The sequence below is a fragment of the Arachis ipaensis genome, chromosome B02 (genome assembly GCF_000816755.2).
Source record: "Arachis ipaensis cultivar K30076 chromosome B02, Araip1.1, whole genome shotgun sequence".
Lineage (NCBI taxonomy): Eukaryota > Viridiplantae > Streptophyta > Magnoliopsida > Fabales > Fabaceae > Arachis > Arachis ipaensis.
In genome coordinates this window covers 107,912,272-107,926,333 of record NC_029786.2, presented here as the reverse complement: position 1 = coordinate 107,926,333, position 14,062 = coordinate 107,912,272, and the positions used below count along the sequence as shown (strand labels likewise).

Genomic DNA, 14,062 nt, shown 5'->3' with positions numbered 1-14,062 from the left:
ATAATAATTAATAAATATTAAATAAAATAAATTTTGACTTTTTTTTTTGTCTTCCTAACATCACTGAAATTTTAGTTCTTCTTCAAAATCTGTGGATTCTCTCATTATATTCATTCTTTTCCAATTTCAATTATTCCAAATGTCACCACTCTCCCTAACCACAAAACCATGGGCACTTACTCTCTCTTTCCACCCAACAAAACAAGTTGCTCTAATTTGGTTCAACTTGTTCACACTTTATATATAGTTTATGCTTTAAAATGATATAAAATACAAAAAAAGAAATAATTTTTACACATTAAAATTGTTCTCTAAAACCATGTAACTATTTATCTATTCTATCTCTATTATATTATCTCCCTCCTTATATATAAATATTATTGTATGTCTCTAATAACATCAACACAACTTCCATCCATGTAGCCATTATCTCAATTCTCTGCCATATTTCATAGCTTTGCTTCTTCCATAATATAATTATCTATTTCACATGTCTACTTATTAGTTCATGTTTGTTGTTGTTAGTTGTTGGTTTCTTCTTAATTAGTACACCCTTTTGTCCTCTTGGATTAACTAACCGGTAAGTTAAGTTTCTAATCACCAAATTAAAGGCCCTTAGTTTAATTAATTACTAGACATATGGATTTGTGTGTATTTATATATATTCATCAATTTGTTTAATTAGATTTGGATATATTGAACTCGCCTTGTTATTTGTTTTAGGTTAATTTAATTTGTGTTAGTTTTTGTTGATGCAGATCATTGTTAGCCCTAATAGAGATTAGAATTATATAATTAAGCTTAAGTAGGTCTTATTATGAGCTAATCACTTTAATTAGTCTATAATTAAGGACATGTGATATAAATAATTGAAATTCTCATCACATTTTGAACATTTTCTTTAGAGTTATGAAATGGAATCCAACAATGAACTAGGTAGTGGCATGTTCTCTGTCATAGGTTCTAGTTTCTTAGGATTAGATCATAATAATAACCCTTCACAACAACAACAACAAAATCTTCAACATAGAAACCAACCCACCAAAATGGTTCAGTTTGGTTCTTCTTCTTCTTCTTCTCATCACCAACAAATCAATTATGGTAATAATAATAATTCATCCAAGAACAAACACCAACAAGGTTCTCTAAGTGATGAAGATGAACAAGGATTGAATAATATAGATGTTGATGAGAGTAATAGTAACAAGATGAAGAACATTAGTAGTATCTCACCATGGCAGAGAATGAAATGGACTGGTACCATGGTTAGGCTCTTGATAATGGCTGTTTACTACATTGGTGATGAAGTTGGTGGCGGCGGCGGCAGCGGCAGTGGTGGTGGTTCATCAGAAGTGAGTACTACTTAACCATATACATATACTTCAATTTTGTTGGTATATGCATCAAACACTACTATCTTCTATATTTTATCTTATTTATTATTTGAATTGAAACATAGTTGTAACGCAATACATAAAATAAATTATCATTTGTATCTATGAAAAATACACAGACGCCGAGAAATGTATCCATATAATAATAAAACGACAATTGTAACCACAGAAGATGGCTTATGTGTGCCAAAAGTACCCTAACAGACCAATTGCGTAACCAACGTCTGGGTACTTTTGGCACACGAAAGCCATCTTCCGTAGTTATAATTGTCATTTTATTTTTATATGAGTACATTTGTCAGCGTCTGTATCTTTCATGGGTACAAATGGTAATTTATTCGCAATACATATGACATCTCATATAAAATATTTAGATAAAAAGAGCATTTTGATATATTTGAACATACTATCATATTCAAAATCATTAATGAGAAAACTACTATAAATATTAATTATGTTATATAAATGTTATTTAATTTGTGCTTATTTGATGATTTTTGAGATAATAATAGTATTTGTGATGATGATGTAACATAGACAAGTAGTGATCCAAATGGGAAGAAGAAGATGATGATGAACAAGCAAGGAGGGGGGTTGATTCTTCAGAACAAGAAAGGGAAGTGGAAATCAGTGTCAAGAGCAATGATGGAGAAAGGTTTCTATGTTTCACCTCAACAATGTGAGGACAAGTTCAATGATCTGAACAAGAGGTACAAGAGGGTCAATGATGTTCTTGGAAGAGTAACAGCTTGCAAGGTTGTTGAGAATCAAAGGTTGTTGGAAACAATGGATCACTTGTCACCAAAGGCCAAAGAAGAAGTGAGAAAGTTGCTGAATTCAAAGCACCTTTTCTTTAGAGAAATGTGTGCTTATCATAATAGTTTTGGCCATGGTGGTGGTGATGCATCTCAATCTCAATTACAACAAGAAAAAGAACATGAACAAGGAGAGAAAGAAAAGGAAGAAAGATGCTTTCATTCTTCTTCTAAGTTGAAAATAGGGTGTGAAGAAGAGGATCATCATGCTGATAGTGGCGACGACGACGATGACGAAGATTCTGAGGACTATTTTGATGAGGATGAAGATGAATTAGGAGAAGGTGGTTCAAAGGGTTTGGAGAAGAAGCAATGGTTAAGGAGTAAGATAGTGAAGTTAGAGGAGAAGCAAATAAGCCATGAGGGACAAGGGTTTGAGATTGAGAAACAAAGAATGAAATGGAGAAAGTATAGTAGCAAGAAGGAGAGGGAGATGGAGAGAGCAAAGTTTGAGAATGAAAGGAGAAGGTTAGAGATTGAGAGAATGATTTTGATCATTCACCAAAAGGAACTTGAATTGCAACATCAATAGCATTATTTTGTTCCTTAGTTTGTTAATTGGTTTTCACATTTGGGAAGTGTAATAAACCAGTATTGAGTTGGTTATGAATATAAAAAGTTAATGAGCTTCCTTCAAAAGAAAACACGCCCGGTGGGACTCGAACCCACAATCGCCTGATTAGAAGTCAGGCGCCTTATCCATTAGGCCACGAGCGCTTTATATCTTCCTATTTCGTAAAAAGGTTATGTCTTTTTTGTTTACAAGTATGAAACATTCAAATATAAATACAAAGATACAATATCGTGTTTGACTTATTTTAGAATATTGAATTAGTATATTTTTTATTTTTTATTGTTAAGAAGGACACAAATATTAAATGAGGACATAACTTATTATTTTTCTTTTATTATCATTATCAATTTTTTATAATTATTATTTTTTTTAATTTTTGTGAAGGAAAAATTGAAAGTCAATTAGATTTTTATTATTTGTTATAGTTTATATTCAATTTATCACTAAACAAAATACAAAAATATTAATTTTTGTGTCTCTGTTCTTTATTTCTTGTTCTCCATATTCTATATTGTCTTGTTTATAAAACCAAATGCAGCCTAAGGTTTAGAATAGTTATATGATATTCTTTGAAAACAATAAGTGGCAAATTAATTCAACATTAGATTTGCCTTCTTTAACTCGAGAGAATTTATAAAAATAGTTAATTTTTTATTAAGTATTAGAAACAAACTTTTAATTAACTAACATTAGCTATTTTTTTTTCTATTGTAAAATTTAACTTTCATATTTTAAAGGTTTAGAATTTACGGTTAGGATTTAAAATTTAAGATTTAGAATTTAGAATAAAAATATAATTTCAAAGAATTGGTTGATATTAGCCAAAAATAGTCACCCTCTGTAATTAAACTCTCTTATTTATTACTTTGTTCCGAAAGATGAAAGATAATTTCTTGCTAAAGTAAGCCTCAAAATAGCAACAAAGATGGCATGAAAAGAGACACATACCCGCACACTTGAACTCTAGATTCTCTACAAAATGATGAAAACTTGATATTCTTGTTGCTTTGTCATTGGATCAGGTAAAGTCTTTTTGTTTTTCTACTCATTGTGCTATTTTTCTTTTCAGTATAATGTGAAATCACTTAAGAGCGTGCAAGTTTGCATCATAATTGCATTTGCTGGTTCTTTTTTCGTGCTACACAACAAAGTTGGAACCTTCTGCTACTTTCTACTTTGCATACTGAACAAATTCAAATTATTTGACATTCAATAAGATTTTTCTAATAAAAAAGATCAGTAAATAGATGAAACAAGTTAGATAATAATTTTAGTTTGTTTGATCTTTCAAATATTTTTGAAAATCCAATAACATGATTAGATTTTTATGTGGAAAAATTCTACACGTGCATTATGATTACATTCAAATTTTATACTATCAACTAAAACATTATAATATCTTTCAAATAATTTCTACCACTAGTGCTAGATGAAAGCCATTAAAATTAACAATCATTGGTTCAACAACAGCATCCAATAAAATCATTTGCCAACTTTGTCCTCTATAGATATTAATCCAAAAAAATTGGCATCAAGGGCACATCCCCATTGATTTTTATGTTTTACAATATATAGCAATTTTCATTCCGATGCAATGGAGTTATATAAATAATCAGCCATCAAAATCAAGCAGAGATAACCTCAACTTGTGGCAGAATCATCTGCACCTTTCAAAAACTTTTAATCATCAAAATCAAGCCTAAAACTAATGCTAAAACTGTAGCTGGATTAAGCACTTTTAGTCTTCAAGCTCAATAATCTTAACAACAGAAGCATCACCAAGTTTCTGGCAAACAACAACTCTATCATGCGACTTTATAATTCCCATTGCTTTTCCATGGTCAAGGGCAACCTTAAGAATCGACTCATTTGTTGCACTTGTTGACTCGGCCTGCAGACAAAATACGCGATAAAAATATAGTCAAATATGGTCACCATATGATGGGTGCATATAAAGCAGCATGCATAACATTCTAGGTCATTTATATGGACACCCATAGCACAAAACATATAACTAGTGGTGTACATTTTATGCATAATGAAGATTATGTTCCAACAATTTAATCATAAGCTACATCATAACTATACTTGAGGACAATCAACAGGTGGGGTGCGCGCAGAACAAACTCAACAGAAACAACTAGAGAAGCAATGATAACTGCAGAGCAAGGACTACTTACAGGATGTCGAGGATCAGCAAGCATGGGAAAGAGACCTCTTACAATGAGTGATTGCCTTGCCTGTAACACAAATTGATTTAAGCCCAGATAACGAAAAATTGCAACAAAATTCATCATATATTAGAAAGGAAGCTCATAGTATCTCATGGTAAAATTAAATTCTATTATAATTAATAATTTTCGGAAATGAAAAAGGAGTACAGACAATATTTCCTTTTTTTTTTCCTCCTCCCGTGCAAAAGAAAATTGTTATTTAGCAAAATGAAGCAGAAAAATTGGGTCTACCAAAGAAGAATAATGCAATTAGAATTCCTTAGCACCAAAGTTATCATATTATCATACATATATGTACAACCACTCTGTCGGCAAGGCAACGGCATCAACAAAAGTCATCAATAGTTAAAAGAAATAGCAGTTATGTTACAAGTTAAGAATCCAACCTCAAAGGCACCACTAAAGCTCCACTTCAGCTGATTTGTCTTGAGTCGGGGGATCACAACAGAGAGAACTGGCATTGTTGGCCTATACTTTGCAATCAATCTGACAAGTACATAATAGCAATTTTAGGCAAAAACTTTTGCAGGCATAAAGATGCATAAAAGTAAAAAAAAAAAAAAAGATATTAAGAAGACAGGGTCAAATTCCAAGTGAAACTGAAATCTGAGAGACTAGTTCACTTGTGAAGATAGTAATTATGAGAACATTCATAGCTGAATACTTAGAGGCAGTACCTTGCGGCCCTTCCAGATGAAGTGAAGCAAATTATTACAGAGGCCTTAACCTTAATCGCTGCTCGCACCTAAAAACATAAAAATTCGCAACAGAGATGAAATATTACCAACCATCACAGCACAAAAGCAATAAGCAAGAACTTCTTTTCCACCCTACACACAAGGCATGGATTAGAATTTTCTATTGAAAAGAGAAACAAAATGGGTAGTTACCGCAGAGGAGGCAATAGATTCCAAGTGGGTCATGGGTTCCCCAACATACTTGACTGTCTTCTTAAAATAAAGGTCTTGATTGAAAACCTTCTCAGCCTATAAGGACATGAAATAAAAGGCAGAAACATCAGCCAACAGTAACACTTTCAGTGACAATTAAAACGGGAGAACATTTCATATGATTCAGAGGATTTCAATCAAGCAATTGGCAAAAGTAGTGCAGATCTAATGCTATACAAGATAAATCACCATAAGACAGTAAGAGAAAATAATAAAAATGAATCTATGTTCTGACTTCTGTTAATATTATATTGTGCTAAGGTTGAAAATGAATCTAAACGACTAAACTAATCTTCTAATTGTTCTCATTTTGCTTGTTAATATCATGGAAACCTACTTGCATGAACTCAGGTCAGTCATACCATAGTGTATTATTGATTATTCCACTGAGATATGAAATGAAATTACCTCTGAACAAATTCTGCCAACAGTGGAAATAGTCTCAATAGGGTACAACCCACGCAAGGTCTCAGCACCCAGAAGTATTGCATCACTGCCTGTATGTTTGTTTAACAATTCAACAAACATGAACCCAATAAGTAGTTATAACTGAAGATAGAAACCAAAAATCATTCAGAAGAATACAGTTACAGTTTCAAGCACACGAAAAATGGGATCAGTAAATTAAAAAAAAAATGGCTTAATCATTACATGTGGCATCATACAGCTGGTGACTTACCATCCAAAACAGCATTGGCAACATCAGTGGCTTCAGCACGAGTGGGTCTTAAGTTGTCAGTCATACTATCCACAACACGTGTAAGTACAGCAGGTTTTCCAGCCATATTACACTTGTATAGGGCAGATTTTTGAAACAAGAACACCTACAAAAGCAAATATAATTATACATTTACAATAAGAAGCATGGCAGAGGCAACAATCATAAATGTGGTTCAGTTCAAAGAAAAATTGTAACATTAGATGCACTATTTTAAACCTTTTTTAAACATATGGAAGCATCCATTTGTTTTAATTTACTCAAATATCAAATGCATTATCCACATGACCACAAACATAGCTATTTACACCCACAACATGAGTCATTCAAACAACAAAATGAATTTCAAAGGCAAAACTAACCTTCTCTGGTGGAAGATCAATGCCCAAATTACCACGAGATAGGATAATACCATCAGCTTCTTGTAGAATCTCATCAAAATGGGTCAGGCCCTAATTTCAACACAGACATAAGATTGAATCAGCATAGTCAATAAGAATATATATTAAAAAGAGAAAAGTTAACACTATAAAGACATCAAAATCACCTCAACATTTTCAATCTTAGCAAAAATTTGGGTCTGGCTGAGATCACCCAATTTGGAAAGGAATTCACGGGCCTGAATTACAACATAAAAAAGTATGTTAATAGCAAAGCTGAGCAATAGAAAGATTATCAATTATGAATTTGAAATTACTGAACTGAAGAAAAGGGCATCAGACTCAAATAACCTGGCGAACATCTTCGGCATGACGAGTATATGAAAGTGACAGAAAATCAATTTTGTTTTTGACTCCCCAGGTGCTAATAACCTGAAATAAACAAATGATTAAAAAAATTAAATAAAACAGCTCCTAAACTCTAAGGAAATATATTTTTTAGGCCAGGAGCCAGAGACAAACATGACGTGTGCAATGATACATGAATCATTCAAAAAGGCGACTCAAATGCAGAAATTACCTCCTTGTCTTTCTCAGTGAGGGTAGGCAAATCAATATGAATTTGAGAACCATGTAAAGTGAACAATGAGCCAGCCAGTGTTGCTGTATTCTTTATGGTACAAACAACATCTTGCCCACGGACTTCAGATACCTGCACAGCATCAGGTAGAATTTGTCATGAAAGCAGAACTGCAACTATTCTTTTAGGTGTTACTTTAGGATTTAGAGAATATCAACTCAACAAAGTTAATGTTCAATTGATAAAAATCACATTATAGACTCGAAGCATGAAAGTAGTAAAGGAAAAAAATTTAAGAAAGATAATGAAAATAATATGAAAAAGAGGACCTATTGATATAAATTTTGATTGGGTTGAAATTATATTACCTCTAGCCATACAGAAGTAGTTTCACTTCCTGTGAACAAGTATTGACCAATGAAAATAGTATCACCCTTCTTCACAGACTGCAAACAATAAGAATAAACATTAAAGAGTGTACATTTAACAGAATAAAAGTTCATTAAAGTTTATTCCAATACATACACTGCATTGAACAGAATAAAAGCAAGTGTACATTTATAAATCCTGCAGGCAAACAGTTCCAGCACAAGGCATCTAAAGGCAAAGACAATTGGAAATGCAGATACAACACAGACTAGCATACACTCCATAGGCAACAAAAGTGTGAACAGTTAATCAATGAATCATTCAAACAAGTTAATATGCCTTCAAAACAATGTAAATATCAATTAACCTTGGCCAGTCCATCGAAATTGATGGGCAATAACTCTGAAGTGGCATCTTGTCCCCGGTCAGGAGTTAGAACAACCTGCCCATCCGCCTGAAGCGAGACAGTTGTTTCGCTCTTGTTAACGACCTGCATCTCTGCACCCACTGTGTCCAGCATAACCTGGCAGAAGCATTACAGCAACAAACACTCAGTTATTTGCCGTTGTTCATGCACAATGTTAAAGAACATATATAGCTTGAAACTCAACCAAGAAAACCGTGCACAGGTGATTTGCAAAGAAACCCACTTAGGGTGCATTTGGTTGATAATTTGCAAACCATAGTGTGGTTCCAATGTAAGTAAAACTACTTTTTAATTTTTTTTTTTAAATATGCTTAAAACATAGTTTGAGAGTAAAAAATTACTTTGAAAAGTAACTCAGCTTAGGGTGTGTGTATGTCTTATGGTTTGGTCCACACAAAAAATACAACATTCTCTCTTCATTACTACTCAATTTGCACCCCTCAAATCATAGTTTGGACTGTGATAATGCTAACCAAAAATCCAAACATGGTATTGAAAACCAATTCTTTTTTCTTCATGACACAAACTGAACTATCCAATCCTTCATGCAAAGCAAAGCAACAAGGAACAAATAAATAAAGAAAAAGAAATAGAAACTGACAGCACAGAGTTTCTTAGTGGTCTTGATAGCAGCCTTGAGATTCTCTAGAGTCTCTTGGTGGTACGCAGGGTCACCCCATGAAAAATCAAATCTAGCCACTGCAACCATCATCAATCATCAATCACCATCATCATCATTAACAAGTATTAAAAATATAAACATTTTTCAATCAAAATAAACTAACAGTATTTACACGAATTTGAGAATTTGAGAATAAAGAAAGCATACCAGACATGCCAGCTTTGAGGCAACCAGAGATGGAATCAACGGATCGGGATTTAGGTCCCAAGGTTCCGACGATCTTCGTCATTGCAGGGAAGAAGCTCTGCAAAAAAACAAAAAAATTAGTAATATTAATAATAAATAATTAACATGAAATAATAAATAAAAAAGAAGGAATCGAAACTAACAGGCTTGGATGGCTCGAGGATGGAAGCCATCCGAATAGGTTCTTCTAGAAGGAGGTGACTGGACGGCATCTTTCGTAGTTTTGAGTGAAGAAGAGTGAGTAGCTGCTGCTGCGTGAAGAAGACGAGAACTGCGAACGACGAAGGAGAAGAAAAAGAAGAAGCAGCTCGCGCTGGCTGATTTGGAATTTGGAATTAAGAAAATAGTTTGAACGAAGAATATGCTTCGTTGTTTGCTGCTTCTCTCTCTCTATAAATGCTTCCCTAGCTCGCTTTTTCGCTCTTTCTTTTTTTTCAGAAGACGACTTATTATTATTACGTATAATAATCAATAAAAATATAAACCATCCAAAATATCTTTGAATTATTAAATCACTAATAAAAGATATTCTTTGAATTTTATAAGGATAAAAATATATTTAAAAAGGTTAGGATATTTATTATAGAAATTACTTAGTAAGTTCGTTAAAAATTTACATGAAGTGAAAGTATATTTTATCAAATTATTCTTATTACGAAATAATATGACTCATTATTAGTTTATTATTAGGTGAAAATTCAGGTGAAGTCGATTTCATGTGAAGTTGATATCTGAAAATCGTTAGATGAAAATTTAGTTAAATCAGTCAAATAATCTCAAGTATCAACTTCACCTGAGTTACCACCTTATTACTATTAAAAAGAGAAAGATATATTTTATGAAGTTAACAAATATAATTCAAATAGTATAATTTTTTAATATTTATTTAGAAATTACAAATTCGAGTTTTTTTATCTATCATAAAAAAATATATATGTTTCGTGGAGAAGGGGAAAGGAAAATAGAGAAAAAGGAATTCGGAAAGGGTTGATATGATACGAGAGGGAGCACGTGGGAGTTCATAGTGCTGCGTGGTTCCCACCTTTTCCCAAGTAGGATGGCACGTGACATGGTTATGGTGGAGTTAAGTGGTTAAGTTAGAAAGTTAGAAGTTAGAACTTCGGAGTAGGTGTGATCTTTCAACAAGCAACATCAAACATGGCCATGGGAGATCCGGCTTTGTTTTTTCTTTTTACGTCAAGTAACTTATTGTCTAATAAAAAAGAGAACTATGCTCAATAATAATAATAATAAATAAAATAAGCCTATTCACAATGTGAACCTTGGGCTTCGACTTTGATGTGGCACTTCTTGCCCTAGTCATAATCGCCCATACTAACGTTTACAATTGGATTGGATATAAAATTTCATTTGTTGCATTTTGTTTTGTTTTGGTAAATAATTTTCATTGATTAAGAATTTAACCTTGCATGTCCTACCAACATATGCAGATGTCGTAGTGGTATAAATCGTACGTTGCACCGGTCATATTAATGGAAGGAAGCATCAACTCAATGGAACTTTCCTATTCTAACTTTCTTCCCATCACTCTTTACTATGCAATGCAACAAATTAAACTACATTGAGAAAGCAAACATTGAAACTTTCGAAACTCGTGCTTCCTCGAACCCAATACTTCTATTGTCCGTATGCATATTTCAATCACCGTGCTTGTTATATTTCATAATGTTGGTATTGGTTAGAATGAGTAAATTACTATTTTAGTTTTAATGTTAGGATTAAATTTTAATTTAATTTTTAATATTTAATTTTAGTTCAAAAGATTTTTAAATGAGTTTAATATTGTCTCATTATTCATATCAAATTTAAAGGTGATACAACATTGAATTTGTTTAAAATTTTTTAGAATTAAAATAGAACATTTGAAATGTTACTATGTTAGGAATTAAATTAGTATTTAGCCTAATAGTACTTTACCCTTATTAAAATTATATATTGTAGGTAAAATTTTAAATTTAAATTAATTATCTTTTTATTTTTTTGAAACTATTGGATCATGAAGTTTTTGGTCACTTTGGGCCCGAATGTCCAATTTGGTTGGATACCAGCGTTTCACTATGGCCCGTAACCGTAGACTATCATCAGTCTTCACCTCACGATACAGAGAGCGCGTGTAGTGCACTTCCCAATAATCACTTAACGGGACCGTCACCACCACGTGACGGTAGATTCCACACAAACCTTACGGAACTCAAATCTCCGTCAAAAAGCTCCCTCCCTTGTTCCTTCTTTTCCAAACGCCGCCGCTAACGTCACCGTTCCCTCAAACCCTAACGTCCCTCTCTGAATGGCCTCTTGCGACGACGACGATGACGACGGATTCTCTCTCCTCCACCAACCCTACGCGCCACCGTCCCACCACCACAACTACTCCACCGCCGTCGCCGCCGCCACAACCGCCGTGCAACCTAAACCTGTCTCCGACACCGACGCCGAGGATTACAGCAATCCCTTCGACGAAGACAACACCACCACCACCCACGCCAACGCCAACACCACCGAGAAGAGAAAAGATCAAGACGAGATCGGCAACAACAATAACAGCAACGATGCATCATACGGTTTCAACAAACGATCTAAGCTTACGGCGAGCGCCGCCGGATCGGGATCCGCCTGCTCCGGCGCCGAGTACCGGAAAGACAGGGAGGAGTGGAGCGACACGGCGATCGTGTGTTTGCTAGATGCGTACACGGAGAAGTTCACCCAGCTGAATCGGGGGAATCTGAGAGGGAGGGACTGGGAGGAGGTAGCGGCGGTGGTTTCGGAGCGATGCGAGAACCAGTCGAAGAGCGTGGAGCAGTGCAAGAACAAGGTGGATAATCTGAAGAAGAGGTACAAACTCGAGAGGCACAGGATCAGCAGCGGATGCATCACCGCGAGCCACTGGCCTTGGTTCAAGCACATGGAGAACATCGTCGGGAACTCGCTTTCTGCAGGGAAGTTCGCCGGCGGCGATGAGGACAAGGCCATCGTCGCCTCCACCGCTGGGAACTCCCCTCGGCAACCGAAGAGGTTGGTTATGAGTTTTTCAGATCTGAAAACTGAGCTTGATTCCCTTTTTTTTTTAACCCGTTTATTAGTGGCATTTAATATAAGATGCGTGTTTGTTTCCATCATTTTACTTCCGTAGTTGCATGTATTTATTTCACTTTCACAGTATCTATCATACTGCTATATTGATATAGTTTCTTTGATTATTTGGATCTTTGGAGATTTAGTTATTTAAGTAAACTTTTGCTGTATCTAAATGATTTATATAAGACATTATTGATATTTGTGGGTTTCATGCACTGTGCCACTGTGGTGGTAGCTGATGCAGCTTGTTGTAGTTTGCAAAATCCAGCTTGTTACTTATTCATTTTCAGCATTGAGAATAGGATTTTTGACTAAAAGGGGTCTATGGGTTCTCACTGAATCTGAAATCTGAAGTATTTCTTCAACGGTATTGTTGATTTGTTGCACATATGCATTGATTATGCTAACCGGTGATTCCAACTTTTCAAGTTGTAATGTCAGATGATGCTACAACTACAATGATATCATGGCATATAGCCATATATGTTCTGCTTCTATTTTATGTTGACTGTTATTCACTTTGAATTGTTTTTTCTCTCTGATAATTTCCTTGTTCTAGTAGTATTTTGAATTTTGCATTAATCCCCTTTCATCTACAGATATGGAGGGGCATCACAAAGCAGTGGAGGACAAGTGAATAACATGAAGTCCAAAGCATTGTCGAACCTTAGATGGCGAAGAGTAATCCTGAAAATTAGTGGTGCTGCCCTTACTGGATCTGATACCTGCAATATTGACCCAAAGGTTTGTGGTTCTGACAATTTGATGTACCTCAAAAGTAAAACATATTATGGAATTTAAGTTATTATTTGATGTAGAGGTCTGATCGCTATCTCCCCCCTTATGATTTTTTTATAGTAACTATCTGTGCTTTATGATGAAACTCATACCATTTGTTTTTTTAAGCTAATTTCCAGGTAGCTATGTTAATCTCAAGAGAAGTTGCAATAGCTTCCCGCCTTGGTGTTGAGGTACTAGAGCAAATCATTATTGTCCTTCGGAATCTGGTATTCTACTTTTCTCAGTTTTGCTGAGGCCTGCTTCTTTCCGTGTGATCTTTCAGGTCGCCATTGTTGTTGGAGGTCGGAATTTCTTCTGTGGGGATGCATGGGTAGCTGCAACAGGATTAGAAAGATGTAGTGCATACCAAGTTGGGTAAGGTTAACTGCACCAAACACCTATTTGTATACGTTTTGTCCCATTTGCTGCTGGCAATTTGCATAAACCCATTCCTCACCTTCCTTGAGTTGCCACTTGCCAGGATATTACAATTTTGTGATGAATAAATCTGTATTATGTAATTTGTAGAACAATTAGTTCCTTTATTACAGTTCAAGCTATCAAAATATGCTGTTTTATCTGGTTTATGCCTTTTATTATTTTTTTTTTTGGGCTCCCCGAAAACAGTTATGATGTTTAGCCTTGCACATTGGTAATATTGGGGCTGGTGCTGTCATGGTTGTTTAGGGCTTTAGGCCACTGGTTAATTTCCCCAAGATCTTTTTTATATCTTTCTGGTTAATAAGCTATCCTCTAAAGTGATGTTCTTTTGATTCCTGTTATATTTTAAAATATTAATGTTAATGGGTGGTGCTGGCTTTTATCCCAGAATGATGGCAACTATGATGAATTCAATATTGCTCCAATCAACTCTAGA

The 14,062-nt window shown here is 34.5% G+C and overlaps 3 protein-coding genes and 1 non-coding gene across 4 annotated transcripts in view; 2 read left to right on the top strand and 2 right to left on the bottom strand.

Moving 5' to 3' along the window:
* Positions 382-2,990, top strand: LOC107626424 (trihelix transcription factor GTL1). The gene is made up of 2 exons (XM_016329305.2): positions 382-1,352; positions 1,932-2,990. The coding sequence occupies exons 1-2, from the start codon at positions 915-917 to the stop codon at positions 2,739-2,741; spliced, it is 1,248 nt and encodes a 415-aa protein (XP_016184791.1). The 5' UTR covers positions 382-914; the 3' UTR covers positions 2,742-2,990.
* TRNAR-UCU lies at positions 2,854-2,926 on the bottom strand. The gene has a single exon. It is a non-coding gene; the product is annotated as a tRNA-Arg (tRNA).
* Positions 4,207-9,742, bottom strand: LOC107626422 (pyruvate kinase 1, cytosolic). The gene is made up of 16 exons (XM_016329303.2): positions 9,453-9,742; positions 9,271-9,367; positions 9,043-9,140; positions 8,382-8,537; positions 8,014-8,091; positions 7,646-7,777; positions 7,417-7,497; positions 7,233-7,304; positions 7,048-7,137; positions 6,647-6,791; positions 6,376-6,464; positions 5,908-6,003; positions 5,695-5,762; positions 5,404-5,503; positions 4,964-5,023; positions 4,207-4,674 (listed from the first exon to the last, which is right to left on the bottom strand). Exons 1-16 carry the CDS (start codon positions 9,519-9,521, stop codon positions 4,522-4,524), a joined length of 1,584 nt encoding a protein of 527 aa, XP_016184789.1. The 5' UTR covers positions 9,522-9,742; the 3' UTR covers positions 4,207-4,521.
* The window catches only part of LOC107626423 (uridylate kinase), a gene marked incomplete in the record, with an annotated part of 3,811 nt that continues 1,111 nt past the window's right edge, over positions 11,363-14,062 (top strand). The window contains 5 exon segments of the mRNA XM_016329304.2: positions 11,363-12,342; positions 13,005-13,149; positions 13,323-13,376; positions 13,469-13,560; positions 14,015-14,062. Of these exon segments, the coding sequence (XP_016184790.1) occupies positions 11,618-12,342; positions 13,005-13,149; positions 13,323-13,376; positions 13,469-13,560; positions 14,015-14,062 (1,064 nt within the window).